Below are 20375 nucleotides of genomic sequence, written 5' to 3' on the forward strand. Positions count from 1 at the left end.
TTATACGTTAAAGGCACTATATCAATGTAAGCTGCTGTTCTATATCTATTGATAAGCAGGATTGAAGATTACAGAGATACTTAAAGCTGTTGTTTTTTGTTATCCTAGGACAAATAGGAAATTAGAATTTACTACAGTAGGGCATCAACAGATTCCATAAGGATGCCCATGGTAAATCAATCATATAATAAAAGCAAAATACTGCGGATGCTGGAAATCTGAAATAAAAACAAGAAATGCTGGAAGCACTCAGCAGGTCTGGCAGCATCTGTGGAAAGAGAAGCAGAGTTAACATTTCGGGTCAGTGGCCCGAAACGTTAACTCTGTTTCTTTCCACAGATGCTGCCAGACCTGCTGAGTGCTTCCAGCATTTCTTGTTTATAAATCAATCATACATGGACTCGAGATGCAGCAAGTTGGTTAGGCTGAATGCTCTGGATTTTATAGCCTTAAACCTAACTTTTGTAACTAAATGTGAACAATCCAGCACCACAGTCATTTCCAATTTAGTCAATGAGATACACAACTAATTCCTTCACAATTTTATAAACCTTTCTTTTTCTTATTGTATATGGCATACACATCTGAGAGGCAACATGTTTCTAGGTTTCTGCTGAAACTACTCTACAATCAACCAGCCAACTAACAACAGAGTATTTTCTTTCTGCCCGCAGTGCCATTCTGCATTCATCAGCTCTCCATGACAGCACCTCAAAGTAATAATTCATTTTGAGGGGGAAACGGTGGGACAAATATTCAATACATTGTTCTTTTTAAATGAATTCTTCAATTTATTAAGTCAAGTGATATTTCATTTATTTGTAATGCTGACAAATTCTAAAACACAATATCCAGTGTAGAGATTCTCAATTCAACACCTCAGTAGCAACTGAACGATCAGTGTGAGGCTGCAAACACCTGATGACATTCATCCAGACTTAAGCTATCTATTTTTTTACCCAGAGATTTTAGTGAACAGACTAATTATTCACCCCCAGATGTTAAGAGCTTTAAACAGAAAAAGGACTAGAAACTTTTCATTGGCTGAAAACAGTTAATAGTTGGAATATTTCAAAGGACTCCACTCCAGCACTTTGAAGTTCCATATGCACAGGGACATACATTTGGCATAAAAAATGTTTAAAATTTTAAATTTTCCTCCATGTATTAAAATATCTTCATGGTCCTGCCCGTTCCTACTTCAGTAACCTCCTGCAGCAATGTCCCTCAACTCTTCGGATTCTAGTCAATTCTGTAGCTGCTACCTTTTCCCATCATAGGCAGCCATGTCTTTAGCTACCTAAATCTAATGCTTTGGAATTCCCTCAGCCTCATCACCTCCCTCGACCCCCCTCCTTTAAAGGTGTGCCTTAAAGCCTATCTGGCGAGTTTGGTTTTTTCCTCTAAACTAGGGCAGGTTTAAATGAGGACTGGAGTCATACAAGTACATTGGAACATAGGAACAGGAGTAGGCCATTCAGCTGATCGAGACTGCTCCACCATTCCATATCCCTTGATTTCATCAGTATCCAGAAATCGATCAATTTCTGTCTTGAATATGCTCAATGATTGAGTTTCCACAGCCCTCTGGGGTAGAGAATTCCAAAGATTCACCACCCTCTGAGTAAAGAAATTTCTTCTTATCTCTGTCCTAAGTGGCATAGCCCTTATTCTGAGACAACTGTACTGTATTAAATTATAGCTCAACTAATTATACTACTTAATATAACTACAAATATTCGAGTGAAATTTCAAAATTTGAAATCCTAATTAGTTAAATAAAATAAAACAGACAAGGCAGGATAGATGATGTGCTGCAGCTGTTGCATGTGGGAGCTGGTGGACACAAGCGTGATCCACAGCAATTACATCTGCAGCTCAAGGAACACCGCATTGGGGTCAGTGTCCTACCGAATCGAATAACTAGGGCTGTAGAGAGGGCTTCAAACTAAATAGTGGGGGGTGAGGAGGGTTCAGATGAAGGGAAATTTAGACAGTTAAAGGGAAAGGACAAGGCAATAGTGCAAGATAGTGATATGGATAGTGATAACCAGAGTCTGACTGGAAGGGGCAGAGCGTACAAACGCAAGAGTGCACCAGCAAATAGGATCAGAGTAGGAAAAAATGGTACTGACAGACAGAATTAAAGGCTCGGTATCTGAATGCATGCAGCATCTATAACAAAATAGATGAACTGATGGCATAAATAGAATTAAATGGGTATGATCTGATCACCATAACAGAGACATAGTTGTAAGGTGACCAAGGCTGGGAATTGAATATTCATGAGTATTTGACATTTCAAAAGGATACAAAGAAAGGAAAAGGAAGTAGGGTAGCTCTTAATAAAAGATGAGATCAGTACATTAGTGAGAAATGATCTTGGCTTGGAAAATCGAGATGTAGAATCAGTTTGAGTGGAGATAAGAAATAGCAAAAGAAAGAATTCTCTGGTGCGAGTAGTTTATAGGCCCCTGAACATAAGCTACTCTGTAGGACAGAGTATAAATTAAGAAGTAACAGGGCTTGTAAGAAAGGTACTGAAATAATCCTGGACAGTTTTAATCTTCATGTAGATTGGACAAATCAAATTAGCAAAAGGTAGCCTTGAGGAAGAGTTCATAGAGTGTATTCAGATCAGTTTCTTAGAACAATACATTGTGAAACCAACCAAGGAACAGGCTATTTTGGATCTGGTAATATGTAATGAAACAGGATTAATGATTTCATAGTAAAGAGTCTTCTAGGGAAGAGTGATCATAACATGATTTTCATATTCAGTTTGAGGGCAAAAGATCTGGGTCTGAAACAAGCGCCTTAAACTTAAATAAAGGCAATTATAAAAAGTAAGATGACAGAGTTGTCTAAAGTAGGAAATTAGGTTAAAAGGTACAACGGTAGATAAGCAGTGACACACATTTAAGGAGATTATTTTATAACTTTCAAAGTTATATTCCACTGAGAAAGGCTCCACGAGAAGGATGAACCATCCGTGGCTAACTCAGGAAGTTAAGGATGGTATTGAATTCAAAGAAAAGGCGTACAATGCTGTGAAAATTAGTGGCAGTCCAGAAGATTGGGAAAACTTTGATAACCAGCAAATGATAACTTTAAAAAAAAGGGTGAAATTAGAATGAGTGTGAACTGGCAAGAAATATAAACAGACTAAGAGCTCCTAAAAGTATATAAAAAGGAAGAGAGTAGCTAAAGTAAACATTGGTCCCTTAGAGGATGAGACTGGGGGATTAATAATGGGAAACAAGGAAATGGCAGAGACTTTGAACAAGTATTTTGCATCTGTCTTCACGATAGAAGACACTAAAAGCAACCCAAGAATCGTAGAAAATCAAGGGGCAAAAGGGAGGGAGGAGCTTGAAACAATCAGTATCGCTAGAGAAAATATACCAGGAAAACTAATGGGACTAAAGCCTGACAAGTCCCTTTGAACTGATGGCCTTCATTCTAAGGTCTTAAAATAAGTGGCTGCAGAGATGGTAGATGTATTGGTTATAATATTCCAAAATTCTCTAGATTCCAGAAAGGTCCCAGTGGATTGGAAAACTAAATCTAACGCTCCTATTTCAAGAAAGGAGGCAGACAAAAAGCAGGAAACTATTGGCCAGTTAGCCTATCATCCATCATTAGGAAAATGCTGGAATCCAATATAAAGGAAGTAGTCGCAGGACATTTAGAAAATCATAATAAAATTGTGTTGACTCTGTTTGATTGTATGAAAGTAAAATCGGGTTTCAAAAATTTATTCGCGTTGAGAATGTAGTGAGCAGGGTGGATAAAGGGGAACCAGTAGTGTTTTGGATTTCCAAAAGGCATTTGATAAGGTTCTACATAAAAGGTTACTACACAAGATAGGAGCTCATGGTTGGGGGTAATATATTCGCATGGATAAGCTAACTAACTGGATAAATGGGGCATTTTCAGGTTGGCAAACTGTAACCAGTGGAGTGTCACAGGGATCAGTGCTGGGGCATCAGCTATTTACAAACAATATTAATGACTTGGGTGAAGGGATAGAGTGTACTGTAGCCAAATTTGCTGACAATACAAAGATAGATTCAAAAGCAAGCAGTGAGGACACAAAGTCTGCAAAGGGATATAGATAGGTTGAGTGAGTGAACAAAAATTTGGCAGATGGAGTATAATGTGGCAAAATGTGAGGTTGGTGGGTGGAATAGAAAAGCAGATGATTTAAAAGGTGAGAAACTACAAAATGCTGCAGTACAGAGGGATCTGGGTGGCCTCGTACATGAATCAGAAAAAGAATGCAGGTACAGCAAGTAATTAGGAAGGTAAATGGATGGTGGCCTTAATTGCAAGAGGGATGAAGTATAAAAGTAGGGAACTCTTGCTACAACTGTACAGGGCATTGGAGAGACCACACCTAGAGCACTGTGTACAGTTTTGGGTTCCTTATTTAAGGAGGGATATACTTGCGTTAGAGGCAGTTCAGAGAAGGTTTACTAAGTTGATTTCTGGGATGAAAGGGTTATCTTGCGAGGAAAGGTTGGGCCTATACTGTTTGGAGTTAAGAATGAGTGATCTTACTGAAACATTGAAGATTTTGAGAGGCCCTGACAGGGTAGATGCTGAGAGGATGTTTCCCCCTCATGGGGGTATCTAGAACAAGGGGGCACAGTTTCAGAAGAAGGGATCTCCTATTTAAGACAGAGATGAGGAGAAATTTCTTCTGAGGGTCATGAATCTTTGGAATTCTCTATCCCAAAAAGCAGGGGAGGCTGGGTCATTGAATGCATTCAAGTCTGAGTTAGACAGATTTTTGATCTACAAGGGAGCCTAGAGTTATCGGGGGCAGGCAGGACAGTGGAGTTAAGGCCACAATCAGATCAGCCATGATCTAATTAAATGCGGAGCAGGCTCGAGGAGCCAAATGGCCTACTCCTGCTTTTTACGTTATGCTCAATTCAATAAAGTTTCTGGTTGCCACTCCTAATCTTTTCTTTATCTGGTTCAGCGTCCTTTTTTTAGATTACGCCTTATGAAGTAGTGATTTTTTTTTAATGCTGAAGGTGCTACATAAATGCAAGATATTCCTTAAAAACATATGTTGCCTAATTTTCAGACAACACCATGAGCCAAAAGAATAGTTCTACCTCAAGCGTATCATCAAATTTTGATTTAATCACTACTACTGGAAAGCTAATACATCGTGGATTAGTCATGGAGCTGTAGAATAGAGAGTTTACATAAAATGTCAATTCACGCCACTTTTAGTTTAATTCAAAGTTAGAATATTTAGCAATACAGTTCACATAATCAGGCAATATTCATTAACAGTCCACAAGATAGCAAGTGCTTTTTCGTAAATGATATAACACCATAGGAATCATATTATGCAAAATACACATTCGAGGCAATGATTAGATCACACAGCATAGTCTAATTTGCTGATTTCAGAAACATTTACAACAAAACAAAAATGTGCCCAAATGTGCACACATTCAAAGCATCCCTACAAGAAAAAATGTCTCTGGCATCTGAACAATTGTCTTATAGTAGCAGGTACAAGTAATAATCCAAGCTCCTTTTTTTTTACACACACAAGCCTTATATTTGCTTTCACAGTTTTGGACAGCAGCCTAGATAAGCAGACAATAAAGAGAGGATAAAGTCAAGATTTAAGCTGCAATTAGTCAAATACTATGGCAGATCTTTGTTTAGCTAATTGTTTTCCCATAGCCAAATGGCAAGCTCAGTCGAGGAATCAATACAAACATCACTGTTGGTGCTATCTGGCCCAAGAAATTCAGTACAGCTAATTCTCCTCTGTGTTTCAACAAATTGTTGAGATTCTTCAATTTCCATTTTAAACCTTGGAAACTGTCCAGGGCATACCACCCAGTATTTTATCATTTTATAATAACTGAACAAGTTTTAAAATGTTTAGCAACAACTGGCTTAGACTCTAATCCCAGCAATTATTTTAACATGCTGACTACTACTCAATACGGCATTTCATTTTTGAAGATGTTACATACTTTCCAACTGCTTATGTAAAAAAGGGTTTTGTGTAGCTGTTAATGAAATTTGGCAACTTTCTTTCCTTTCGTAAGGGCTTATGTCACTGCTTTGTGCACTAACATCTCAGCCAAGAGCTTCCAGATGTAATCAACAGGCCACAATGGCTCAACTCTGCAATGGCTGATTTTACATTGAAAATTTAAACAGCAGGTTGCTAAGAGTCTTCCTTTGGATGCGCAGTAGTGAATCAACAGCTAGGATTCACAGCTACCAAAGACTAGTGTGCATCTTTTCCCTTCATCTCTGCCTCATCATTACCATCTAAACCCTGCTGCGCTGAACAGATTGGTTTGATAATTACACACAATAACTGCAGTGGGCACATAACCCTCAGCTGGCACAGGGCAGCTCCCAAGCGGCAAGTTCCATATGTAAACTACACTGATTAAGTGTACAAGGTACATCCTCCCCTGCCTGTCTGTAGCTCTGATTAGTAGCATTCAGACACTGATATTACCATATGTCATCAAAATCATGATGTAGCAGGTCAACCAAGAGTTATACAATTTTCAAAGTGCTATTTAATTCATCACTTTGTTCTACGCATTGTACAGCACAGATTAAAAGCAGTAATCTCAAAAGTAAACCTTTAATCAAGATTTCACACCACTTCAGAAATTCTCATTTTTCACTTAATAGATTTTTTCAGTTATCATTCCCTTTTCCATCTCCCTGAAGGCAGTGACACTTTGCAGAGCGTCAGCAACTCTTTGGCACCTCACCCAAGTGGTCATCTATCACATTTGAGCCGAGACAGAAAGTGCTGGCAGATTAGTTGCAAGCTGTAAAGGGCATCAGAGACAAGCCCAACCCCTCCTCATCCCAATGCCTATATGCATTCTTTCCAGCACGAATCACTGGAAAGCTTTCAAGAATGGGAATTTTGGATGTTTTTTTTCCTCATTAGCTCAGGGACACCAAGAAAGGCAATTATATAGCACCTTCTGTCTCAAACATCTCTCAGCACTTCGCAAACTATAAATTACTTTCAAGGGCAGTCTCTTATGAAGGGAAGCATGCAGACATTTTGGGAATATTAAGAACTCTTATTCTCTAAAGTTCACTTTTGTAGTCTGGGTAAGAAATGTTGGACCAGATACGCCCCACGTGGAAAATATTTTCAATACCACCGTATCTTACCTATCCCACCAACTGTACAAAGTTAGTGCTTCTGCCTCACTAGTTTAATATGTATTCTAATAAAGTGTCAGCTTGGCTCAACACTTGCCTGAGTCAGAAGGTTGCAGGTTCAAGCTCCACAACTGGCTTCTTATATAATCTAGGCTCATACTTCAGTGTAACACTCTTTCCATATTGCATTGTTATGCACAAGATTATAAACCAAGGACCTGTCTGCTCAGGTGGACTTAAAAATATCTCTTCCACCATTCAAAAAAAAGGAAACACTTATCAATATTCCGCCCTCAAGCATTCACTGTGTGCCCTAGCTGTGTTTGATTAAATAACAGTTATATACAGCAAGAAAAATGGATGGACTAAAATGACAAATATTTTAGTTTTGTAATTTCGTAACATTGCTGGCCTTTCCGTCACATCAGACCATCTACTGATAAAACCCTCATGATTGCATTTGTCAAATCATCTACTCCGAAGCTCTCTTGTTGGCTGATCATTCTCCAGCTCATCTGTAACTCTTCTGCCCATCAAGTCCTGCTCACCCAACAATCTCTGTCCAAAATGATCCACACTGCCTCCCAGTCCCCCAGCTCTTTGAATTTATGTTCCTTATTCTTCAGTTTAAATGTCCTCATGGCCTAACGCCCACACCCATCTCTGACTCACTTATTCCCGATAAACCTCTACCACCAACCCCAGAACTTTGCAATCCTTTGACCATGCTCCCTTGTACATTCTGCATTCCTTTGCCCAACCAGCTCTAGAATTCCCTTCCTAAACCTCCCTCACCTTCTTCAGACTTCTGCTTAAAACCCAGTTTTCTGACCAAGCGTTTGGTCAGCCCTTCGATTATCTCCTTTCCTCAGCTTCTATTTGTCTGATTATGCTTGTGAATTAAGTGCCTTCAGAAAGAATCCAATGTACCTTTGTTGTTTCTTTAAACCATTTGAAATTTTCATCAGTGAAGGCTAGATGAACTTTATGCATGAAATTTCATGTACAGCTTGGCTTTCCCCAATTAAGATTAGTGAAAATGGCTGGTACAATTTGATGCTGTTCACCATACAATTCCAAAAAAAGGGCACCAGCGCCAAACTGGTCGTTGCAGAATGTTCACACTAGGTACGATAACCCTTTAAAAGCAAAAATGCATGTTACTATCTAATGGGCGCATCAAAGGAGCACTTGTATGCTTGACACATATGCCGATGGAACTGGTCTGGGCAGTCATCCATTTGTAATAGCCAGCCACCTCATTCATACTGACGCATGCTGCGATTTAAATGACATTCTCTGAAATGCCTGTTCTTAGTTGACCTTTATCAATTATTTAAATAGCTTCAATCTGAATGAGCCATTTGCCTTTAGCCAGCAAACATTCCCTTCTATTCTTCACCCAATTTATTTGGGACTAATCATCTGAACATTTGAAGAATCCTCTCCCTTTGGCTTCTAAATACAGCCAGTACAAATAAATATACACAGTTATACTTCAACCTAACCATCAGCTGTATTAACATTTCTTGCGAGTCAAACTTGCTCCTTTAAAGATCACCAATGTATCACCCTAGTCAAAGTTTAAAAAGAAAATTAAGCAACTCCCCTGCTGTGATCATCAATGAACAGTGGTCACGGAAGTTTTTTATTTCACTTTTGATACAATTCGTCATTTTGCCCCTTCCTACTTCCTATTTCCCAGTTCATAAAGCTAGATCTTTCTCCAAGAATTCAACACTTATACAGCAGGACAGATATACTGAACTGTATTTGGAAGTGTCCAAAACTGGTCTTCTGAGTTGAAGTACAAGTCCTACTTCCAAATTTTCCTGAAATGACCTTTTTTGGAGAGGAAGAGCACAAATAGGCAGGAGGTATACACTCAAGGAACAGACAGGAGAGAAAATAATTTAGAACGTCTTCAAAATCACATCTGTTATTTTCCATCATGCACTAAACTCTCTTTTTTGTGCTGACAGGAGATAGCCTTGCTACAAGTGAGTTTTTTTGCATCAGATTGCTCTTTTCTCTCCCCCCCGACCCCCTTTTAAAAAAATCTATCTGCCAAGACATTTTTTTCTACTGCGAGATGGCACCTTTCATCCGAGTGCAAAGTTAAACGAAAGTGAATGCCTATTTAATCAGTGCATTTAGATGTAAATAAAAGACTTGTATTTTTAATCGTGCTTTCACGACCTCAGGACAATGAAGTACTTGTGAAGTGTAGTTACTATTGTAATACAGGAAACATGGCATTGAATTTACACACAGCAAGCTCCCATAAACAGCAATGTGATAATGACCAGATAATCTGTTTTAATGATGTTGATTGAGGGATAAATATTGGCTAGCAGTCACCTGCTCTTCTTCGAAACAGTGCGATGGCATCCTTTACATCCACCTGAGGGAACACACAGACCAAATATGGCAAAACATCTTTAATATTAGTTTGAAATTTTACTATTTTACAACAATGCCATGCACCATTCCTGAAATATTCCAATTTGCTGTGGTGGAATCCAGAAGAGTCTTTCACCTTTAAACATGTACTGAAACAACATGTATTAATTCAATAAAATCATTAGCAATTACCATAAAGCACTCATACACCATACATATTTGTAGTTTTACTAAAGGTAACCGAGCTAAACTACTAATTTTTCACAATATTGCATTGTTAGATACATTGGAAACAGATGCACTGCTGACCACTGGGTAGAGTTTTACTTCTCCACCTCTGTGCTTAAAAGATTCAACAACCTGTTTATAATGGCCAATTTTCTTCCACTTCTCAAAAAAATGAGCAATTTGTCACTCATTCCCCCCCTATAAATATTGTTAATTTAGAGCTTTGGAAATAAAACCAGCCCGTTGATGGGTTTTATTTATTTCATAAGCTCTGGATGCAGAACTACTGCCAGTACAGGAAAGCACCAATTTAATTAGCTGCAAATTAACCAGGTGTCACCAGCCTACCTTTCCCTTCAAGCAGCTTTATCAGGACTAATCTCAAATCAGGCACTTGATTCTAGTGCAGCAAACTGGAACTCCAATTAGAATCAACAAACTTTATAAATAAGAAAAGTTTCACTTAATCTAAAACAAATCAGCGTGTTCCATTGAGCCAAGGGGAACTGATTGAAAAAATACCAATCACAAATGCTCAAAGGGAAGTAGAAAGGGTGCCAACAGTGCCCATTTTGCAGCCATGCTGTTCTCCTTTCTCTTCAACCGGTTTTCCTTCAAAGACCTATACAATTTGATCTTGAATGTTGAGCTAATTTTTGCCTCAAACACAAAGCCTGGAAATAAATTCCAGTCTCACAACTCTGAGTAGTTATTTCTCCTGCCCTCTGTAAAATTCTTGCACTTATTCTTGTAGCGGTGGCCCTTCATCATTGTTTTCAGTCGTCGAAGGGTGGGTTAGTTTCTATCCACCCAGTCCTACCTTTCATAACTTTAAATACACCTATATAGTCCCCATAATCTACATTGACAAAAAAATCCAATTTTCCCAAATTATTCTTCATAAAGGTATTTCTTCATTCCAGGCAGAGAGTTTGGAATGTGAAACAGACCATTTAATGGCACTTCTTAACCTCAATGTTTTAAAAGTATACAACTGTCACCATGAATCTTTGGAGCAGCTACATTATAAACAGAGATTGTACCTGTTGTTTGGATGTTGTTGGGGCGTCACCATTGGAAGATGCTCCTGAAACCAAAACACCATCATCTATGCAGCCTATAGATTTAAGTCCTTGCTTGAGGACATCTCTCAGTGTCTGGTACTGGGGTCTGTCTTTGTAACCCAGGGATATCACATCTTCAAAATATTTTGACAACTCAGCTGTATTAAAGAAATAAATATTTAAGTCTCCTTGGAACAGTGGTTAAATGTCCAACTAAATTTAATCAAGGAAACTATTTTTTTCCTTCAATTTTTGCTTGTAGGCCAACTGAAAAGTTACTCTTCTCAATCCCATTCCTCCAGCCGTGACCCAAATAGTAATAGTATCGTCAGTAACAGCATATATTGACCCATACACTAATTTTCCTCCTCTGTAGACCACTCCAACATAAGTATTTCATACTATGTAAATGCAAAGAAAAAACTGCTGAGCAGTTGCAGTGCCATAAAGTTTGTTACAACAAACTGACGGCAACCAGTTAAGAAAAAGTGAAAAGGAAGGGTCAGCAGTGTTAAACAAAGCTTTGTAGGAAAATGTAGCACCTGGTGCAGTACTGAGGCATATAGACCAGGAAGGTCCCAAATTCAACCTAGGTTAAGTTATCAGATCTCAACCATTGGTTTCAGTGCTCTGGACCAAAATTCCTCCAAGACAAAGCCATAATGCCCAACTTGAATTCACGTGCCTGAAAACTATATTGTGATATGGTGAGATGACGGGTGTATTCCCTCCTCCTTCAAGAGGGGGCAAATGCTCAACACTGCTGAAAACAAATTCAGTGGCAAAGTAAACAGACCAAGATCAGAGTTGCCCTTGAGAAGACCAACTGTCAAAAATTACAGGCAAGGCATGAAATAGTGACCACAATACACAGCACTGGAGCTCTAACAAGAATTATTGGTTCAACCATTAAACCTTTATCCATGTTTAAAGAAGTTTAATTGGCTAGGAAGTAGGACTTGGAACACACTTTACTGGACAGCAACTGATCTGCTTACTAAAAATTAAACTGAGTCTGGCACAAACTCCCTTCCCAACATCTACCCAACCCTTCATCCCTTGACGGAACTACCCAGGCAATTCTAAACAGAAATTTGGAATTTCCCACCTGGCTTATTTTTGCAAGGAAAGCATTTCTCCATCAAACTTGGAATGTCTCCTCTGTATCTAGTGTTTAAAAAAAAAACAGATTCAGTAAGATTTAAGCTTAGTTTCATACTGCAGCCTTTTCTACACAGTAGAAATACTGGATCCAACATACCAATTCAGGAATTGAAATGCATTGCAGTTTGTCACTCACATCCCCAATAAACAAATTTGTTTGGCTTGACTTTGGGAATTGGAGAACAACCCTTCATGTTCAAGCTTTACAAGACGACCAAGAAGCAATAGCACCCGTGCAGTCCTTAGTTAGTCACTGCTACAGATAGTAAAGCTATGCTACATCATGGTATTCTCCACATGCAAGGCATTGGGGTGAGGCAACCTTTTCTTTCAAAAACACCCATTATAATAAAGTTTGAATTCTATCTGAATTTGAACCGAGTTGTATCACTTTATTTACTAAGCCAGTTCATGGAATATCACTTTATTGCAACTCAATATTTATATAGCCCCTTTAACAAAGCAAACTATCCCAAAAAGCTTCACAGTTACGGGACAACCTGGGGAGAAATAGAAAGCAGATAAGGGGCAAGTGGCCAAAAATGTTATCAAGAGTATTTTGAAGGTGGGGAGAGACATAGAAAGTTGAACCACAGAAATGGTTCACGTCATTCTATCAGTGCTGGCCCTTAGCTATAGCAATTTAAAACGGAGAACCTTTTCACACTCACTCAACACCCTCCTTCTCAATTTCAAATATTTATCTAAGGTTCCCTCAAATTCAACAGTTTCTGCCTCAACCACTTCATGTGAGAAAATATCCCATGCTTCAATCATCGAATAACCAAAATCCTTCTAAACTCTCTCTTTACTTTCCATCTCATTACTGTAGTTTCCCCATCCCCGGCATCATCTTGCTAAATCTATGGCACTATGGATTTAATGTTCCTTTGCTAATGAGGCACCTAAAATTATGTATACCCCATCTGTGGTATAATGTTTTGTATTCATTCATCATTACTTCTGGACTCTTAGATGTTCATCCGCCTTGGCTCAGTGCTGTACTCTTGCCTCAAAGTTTGAAAAATTGTAGGTTCAAGTGTCACTCCAGAGACTTGAATGCATAATCTAGGCTAACACTCCAGAACAGTACCGATTTATTTTTGGGGTTATTTTGTGTTTATTTTATTTCATCTTAGTTTGTTCAGTTTGCTTACCCACTGTTATTTCATGTTTGTACTTGCAGCTGTTCAATTTTCAATCCGTTAACACCCGGTCTGCACTAATGCTTTGTCTTTCAACACACCATTAACATATTGTTTGCCTTTGCTCCATGACGTTCTGGTCAGCTATTCTGTGACCTTGTCCTATCTACACCTTCTCCTTTGTTATCTCTTGCCCCACCCCTGCTTTACTTGCTTATAACCTTTCACATTTCTAATATTTTCCAGTTCTGAAGGGTCACTGACCTGAAACGTTAACTCTGCTTCTCTCTCCACAGATGCTACCAGACCTGCTGAATATTTCCAGCACTTCTTGTTTTTAGTACTGAGAGTTTGCTGCGCTGTTGGAGGTGCCATCCTGTTTTCCCACTTAGGTGGAGGTACAAGATCCTATTGCACTATTTGAACAGGAAAATGGGAGCTCTCTAGGTGTTCAGACCAATAGGAATAGTGGAGCAGGTAGGCTAATTTATGTTAGCTAATTCACTTAAAGTAAGGAACAGTGAAAGAGAGCAGATCCATCAGTATCAGGAAAAAAAAAGAGATGTTAATGTTTCCTTAGAACTGCATAATTAAGTTCAAGATGGCATCTTATCAAGGTTCTTACTTGAGTTTTTCATCTCTGACATAGTTGGCATCCTTTAGATTGTCCTCCCAGGGAAGTCTCCCACTGAGCCACTGTAACATGCAATATCCCAAGATTTCCAGGTCGCCACGTCTGGAAGCAGCTGAAGGGTGGGATACATTGTTAATAAGACAAAAGAAAATATACATGGGTTATAATTGAAGTATTAGGATAGAAAGCCTTTTCATTTCATATGAAAAAAATCAATATCCCTTCAGTGAAGAACAAGGATGTCAGATGTTATTTTGTTTAGTAGCCCACCTGAACCAGTATTAGCTTCTTTGTATTTGAACAGTTAATTTACATAAAAAGTTAACTGCCAAGGAACAGAAAAGCAACTGATGTCTGTAAATTATCTTGGTAAGTCACAGAATTAAGCTTTGCTATTACAAGATGCTAAGTGGAGGGCAGGCATTGAGCCAAAATGAGGAGGGTTGGGTCACAGGATGGTGGGAGAGATTCTTATATCTCTGAAAGGATGATTTTGATTTAGAGCAGAAAGATGTAGGATATGATGCAAGGTCTGTTCAAATCATAGTAGAAGCATAATCTTTAGCACTGCAGTACAGTGCTGTAATCACACATAATCACAAAGTATAAAAATGAGTATTAAAAATCTACAACTGGGTTATATTGTATAGTCCGTGCCCAGAACTTCATTGACTATTTAATAAAAGTTAACAAACCTAACAACTTTTGACAATTAATTCAATACCAAACAGCCCTTTTTTGGAACCCAAGAGACTCCCATACAAAAAACACTTTGACTTTACCTTAGTGCCATCAGATACCAACAATATGAATAAAAAGAGACATTTTAAAAAAGCATGATGTCAGTAGAGAATTGGGTTTTTGCTGAGTCTCCCAAGAACTGCTACAAAACAGGTGGAATCAGTTTCAACACGTGTGTGTGGCCTGATCTTCATGGTGGAAATTTTTCCATGGTTGGCTGACTGCCTTTATAGACATCACAACATTACATTGTGCAAGAGAAGAGGCATCCAATTCACTGGGTTTGTAATCCGGAGCTGGTCCACATAGCTCCAACTCTACTCAGAATTCAGGGCAGCGGCATTTTTACACTGCTGTCCTGGGAACCCAGACTACAATGTACCACCACCACGCAAGCTGACCCTGTATACAGAGGTACTGAAATAACAGGCCTGCTTTTCTCACTAAATTACTGGATTAATACAAAAATGGTTTCAAATAAAAAAATCTAATTTTATAAAAGATTTTGCATGCTTTAAATTATTGGTTCCACAGCCAGATTAACAAAGACGAAGCACAATGCAGCTGCTCACAAACACAACCAATTACAACCAACTTACTATTTTCAAAAGCCAACTTGGCCCATCTTTAAAAGACATGTCCTTGCAAATTAAAAGCATTACAAATCTTGCTAGACATCTAGCAGACGTCAAGGGCACTGCCTCCTCCAGCAAAGTTATAACTTGCGCATTATCTGAAAATGTAACATTCACAAAATGTAGACTTCCATTGGAGCTCACAGACGTGCTTATCAAGGGTGTCAGATGTACTACTAAAGACAACAGTGCAGAAATAAACAACAGTTACTGGCATCCATTCTGTAGTTTAGTTGAATGATTATTTGATCCTGTACAAAAATTAATATCCAGTATCACTTTTAACACCTTGGGTAAAAATTCTCAGTCCAAGTTAATTAGCTGGTAGGAGGTCAGCACTTTGAGAGTTGTCTCCTGGTTGCTATGAAACCAGTCTAATGGAAAGCTCAAAAGAAAGGAACAAGGCTCTTTAAAGTTGTATCATTGCTCAGTTCTTTATTGAAGCCTATTTTAGAAATAATCTGAATGACTGAGATCAATTTCATCCCAATCATTTTTCTTCCATAAAGTGATTTGAATTTCTATTACAGTAGTCCATAGTGCTTCTTAATCAGCCTCAATACTTAAGAGGCCATTGGTCAATTTGAAAATATGAAATTGCTCTTTAAATTAATCAGTAGATCACTGAATAGAGATACAGCAGCTTTTAACTCTTTGGAAAAATGCAGTGGCACTTTAAAATGAACAGAAGGAAAACTAAATATGGTTTGAACAGTTGAGTTTATAAAAAGAAAACTAGCACTGTAATATAGTTAGGATCTGGAATATATTCCAAATAATATTTTGCAAAACACACAAGTTGCATGAAAGAATGCTACTTTATCCACAGCATATACACCTCCACAGGGTTAAAGTGGCCGAAAGAGAAATTTTACAGTCCATATAAAGACATGGGTAATTTGTGTCTATTCAGTATAAAATAAAGGTTATAGTTTAATGTGATAAAGTGTTTAGTTAACTTGCTCACTAATGACTAGAATCAAACCTTGCATGATAATGTTAAAGTCTTTGCTACCAAGCTGTAGCGATAGGCCAATTATTAATAAGCAGTGTCATGTGAATGAGATTATCCTGAGATAAATGACAAGTTAGTTAAGGGTCACTCAGCCTCTGGTGCAAGGTCGTTCTAACAGCTGACTATATTCATTAAAGTGCCATTTACTCTCACTGTGCAATTCACACTGCACATTACAAATTATTCAACTAGTCGACTCTAGATAAATGCACACCTGATCCAAGCAATCAATTTTAATATTTCCTATTCAGTCCTAGTATACGCACAATTCTACAAGAAGTACTCCAGGTTCAAACAAAACATTATCAATTTGTTACATTAAGCATTCCCAATTTGGTATTGGCAACTGATCCAATTCCACAAATTAACTGCAGCTTCATTTAATTTTCCCTATGTGAATAACTGCTTAAAAAATGTACCGTATTCTGCCTTACTTTAAATTAATAATATATTTTTGTCACAAAGATGGCTTTTAGAAATCAGGACATAAGAATAGTGAATTTGAATAGAACTGATAGCAAGGACAGATAATTAAGTATAAAGCAAACCAACCTAATATAATAGCCACCGGCACTTATAGTGAATCTAAAATTGATGTATACAAGCAATGTAGACATTAAAAACATATCTTGTCCAGGACACGCAGCCATAATTCCAGTCTTGTCCAGACCAGAACAAGCCAAAAGCAGAGAATGGACTGCTGCCAATTTTAGGATCAACAGGATGATCCTTATTCCTCACACTCCGTTCCAAAAACATCCAGTGTCCCTTATGAACCTCAAGAAATTTTCCAATATTATGAAAAATAATTCAGCAAGATTAGACGTTCAAGACAAAAAAGAAAATATTTTACCTAGTTTGTTCAACTAAATAATGCGGCACCCTACTTTCTGGTCTGCCTTTACAACAAGGCCAAATAATTAATCAAAATGTCAGATAAATTGGATACAAACCTCAAAATCTTGACAAATGCTTTCAAGGTTACAGCCATAGAGTCATTTATGGCGCAGAAGGCCATTCAGCCCATTGAGCTATGCAGTCAGTCCCACTCCCCCTTTCGATCTCTGTAGCCCTATAAATCTCTTTCTCTCAGGTGGCCAAACAACTTCCTCTTGAAGTTATTGATCGTCTCCGCTTCCACTACCCTTGTGGGCAGCGAGTTCCAGGTCATTATCACCCTCTGTGTAAAAAAGTGCTTCCTCATAATCCCCCTGCATCTTTTACCCAAAACTTTAAATTTGTGTCCCTTAGTCCTTGTACCATTTGTTAACGGAAACAGTTTTTCCTTGTCTAACTTATCTAAGCCTTTCATAATCTTGTACACTTCTATTAAATCTCACCTCCATATCCTTTGTTCTAAGGAGAAGGTTGTCATGGAATGCATCATTTAGTGTTATTCAAATTTGATCCCCTAATTTTTGGTTTAAAACCTTCAAGACGAGATCAATTACGATGAAACTGGCTTAAAGCTACTTTTTCCAACATAACCTTTTAAGAAGAGTGTCACAGTTGTGCAGGGCAATACCACCTAATGCAAATATTTAAACTATGTATTGTACAGAGAAAGGTGAGATAAAAAAAATTATAGCCAAATTCACATGATTTAAAAAATGTGAATGTGACAGCACTTCTAGTCATCTACAAATTTCATAAATGTATTCCAATTACAAGGGGTTTCTTCCCCATCTTCCCATCAAGTTTTGCTGCTTCTCCTCTCCCAAAGGCATCAACACAATACAAACGACTTGTACTTATATAGCACCTTCGGAGGCACTTCACATTATAACGCAAAATTTGACACCACGTTACACAAGGGGATATTTCACCAAAAGCTTGATCAAACAGAGTGTCTTAAAGGAGGAAAGAGAGACACAGAGACATTTAGGGAGGAAGTTCGTGAGCTTAGGTGATTGGCACAGCCTTCAATGTTGAAGTGAATGAAAGAGGCCAGAATAAAAGGAATACAGATATCCAAGGGTTAGATGGCTGTAGATTACAGGAATAGGGAAGACTGAGGCCATAGAAGAATTTGAAAACAAGGATGGGAATTTTTAAAATAGAGTTGTTGCTTGACCCAGAGCCAATATAGGTCAGCGAGCACAGGCGTGCTGGGAGAAATGAGTCAGTGTGAATTAAGATGTGGGCAACAGAGTTTTGGATAGTCTCTAGTTTATGGAGGACAGAATGAGAGAGACTGGCCAGGAATGCACTGAAATAGTCAAATATGGAGGTAACAAAGGCATGGGTGAGGACTTCAAGCAGATCAGGCGAGGCTATGGAGCTGGAAATAGGGAGTATTAGAGATGGCTCAGATATATGGTCCGAAGCTCATCGAGGTTATTGAATGACACTGAAATTGTGAAGAGTCAGGTTCAGCCTCAGACAGTAGCCAGAGACAGGGATGGAGTCGATGGCTAGGGAGCGAAGTTTATAGTGGAGACCGAAGACAGTGGCTTAGGGCTTCCCAATATTTAATTGAAGGAAATTCCTGCTCATCCACTGCTGGATGGCAGACAAGGAGACTGACAATTTAGAAACAGCACAGGGATCGAGAGAGGTAGTGTTGAGGTAGAATTGGATGCCGTCAGTGTACCTGTGGAAACTGATACTGTTTTCGGATGATGTCACCAAGGAGCAGCATGTAGATGAGAAATAGAAGGGGCCAAGGATAAATCATTGGGTGTTACCACAGGTAATGACATGGGAGCAAGAGGAGAAGCCACTGAAGGTGATTTTCTGGCTACAATTAGATGGATAAGAATGGAATTAGGCAAGTGCAGTCCCACCCAACTGTATGACCAGCTGGTGGAAAGCTGTTGCAGGAGGATGGCGTGGCCAACCATGTCAAAGGTTACAGACAGGTCGAGAAGGACAAGGTGGGATAATTTACCTTTGTCACAGTTACATAGGATTTTATTGTGACTTTGATAAGAATTGTTCTGGTACTGTGGCAGGGTGGAAACCTGATGGGAGAGATTCAAACATGGAGTTCCAGAAAAGATAGGTATAGATCTAAGAGGCAACAATAAGTTCAAGGACTTTGGAGAGGAAAGAGAGGTTAGCTTGTAAGGATGGAAGGGTCAAAGATTAGTTCTTTGGGGAGAGGGGTGACATCAGCTGAAGGAGAAAGAGACAGTACCTAATGAGAGAACAGTTAACATGGGAGCCAGGAAGGGAAGTTGGCAATTTGGTAGAAATACAGTGGAGGGAGAAGGTGGATTTCAGATAGGGCTATGGCCTATCGTGAGGGCATGAAGAGAGATAGGAAAGAAACTAGAGAACGATGCGAGTTCAGGGCTAGGGCAGCAGGGAACTGTAGAGTAAGTTTGGTCAAGTAGGCTACGGGAATGGAAGCAGAAGCAGCTAACTGAATGGTCTCAATCTTGGTAACAATAGAAGTCACTGAGCTCCTTGCACTTGTTGGAGGTGAGGATGCAGGAACAGTCATCTGGCATATTGCCCAATGAGCCATTCTTCCTATGCGTGCCTAGATAATGAATGTTGGCAAGCAATTTGGCCATAGAGGGGCATTACAGTTGAAGCCATTCTGTTCTTACACGACATCAACACACTTTTATCACAGCTCTTGCTGAAAAAATGATCAGAAATAGAAAACTTGGCCTTTTGAAAAAAAAGAGTGGCCTTACCACCATCAGGGTGAAAATCAGTTAACAAAAAAATGGGAATCAAAACAGGAGAACAATCACAAATTTTTCAGATAATAGACCCCAGTGAAGAACTACAAAATTGAATGCAACACAAAAGCCACCCTTCTTCTGGGTACAGTGTTTGCACGACCTTCAGAACACAGAGATAATAGGTGTGTTTTCTTTTCCAAAATCTCTTTAATCAATGGACTAGGGTGTAATCCACAACATAGATGCATATGAGAAATGTTTAAATTGATTTCAATTGAAGAAAATGCTGTACTTTGTATACTTCGCTTTCCTGCAAGTTATTCATACCTCATTCTTGGCCAAACTCGAGAGGTGGAACTACTCATCCATTAATGCTAATCCTGTGAAGAGTCCTGCCAAATTTCCTTCCCCTCAAGAAGTCAATTACTTCCCTAGCAATGCAATAGAGATAAAAACCCATGTCCGCGGTGGGGGCTGGGGATACAAGAGAAAGAAGTACAGAAGAGCACAAACACATTTC

General features: G+C 38.8%; 1 protein-coding gene across 3 annotated transcripts in view; it reads right to left on the bottom strand.

The window, feature by feature from the left end:
- The window catches only part of vrk1 (VRK serine/threonine kinase 1), a 105719-nt gene that overhangs the window by 15826 nt on the left and 69518 nt on the right, over positions 1-20375 (bottom strand). For all 3 annotated transcript variants that reach the window (XM_068038713.1, XM_068038715.1, XM_068038714.1), the window contains exons 9-11: positions 13818-13938; positions 11992-12050; positions 10863-11041 (exon numbers count right to left, since the gene is read on the bottom strand). In XM_068038713.1, the coding sequence (XP_067894814.1) occupies positions 10863-11041; positions 11992-12050; positions 13818-13938 (359 nt within the window). The remainder of the gene's footprint in view (positions 1-10862; positions 11042-11991; positions 12051-13817; positions 13939-20375) is intronic.

This window comes from Heterodontus francisci, chromosome 9, assembly GCF_036365525.1.
Source record: "Heterodontus francisci isolate sHetFra1 chromosome 9, sHetFra1.hap1, whole genome shotgun sequence".
In the NCBI taxonomy this organism is placed as follows: Eukaryota; Metazoa; Chordata; class Chondrichthyes; order Heterodontiformes; family Heterodontidae; genus Heterodontus; species Heterodontus francisci.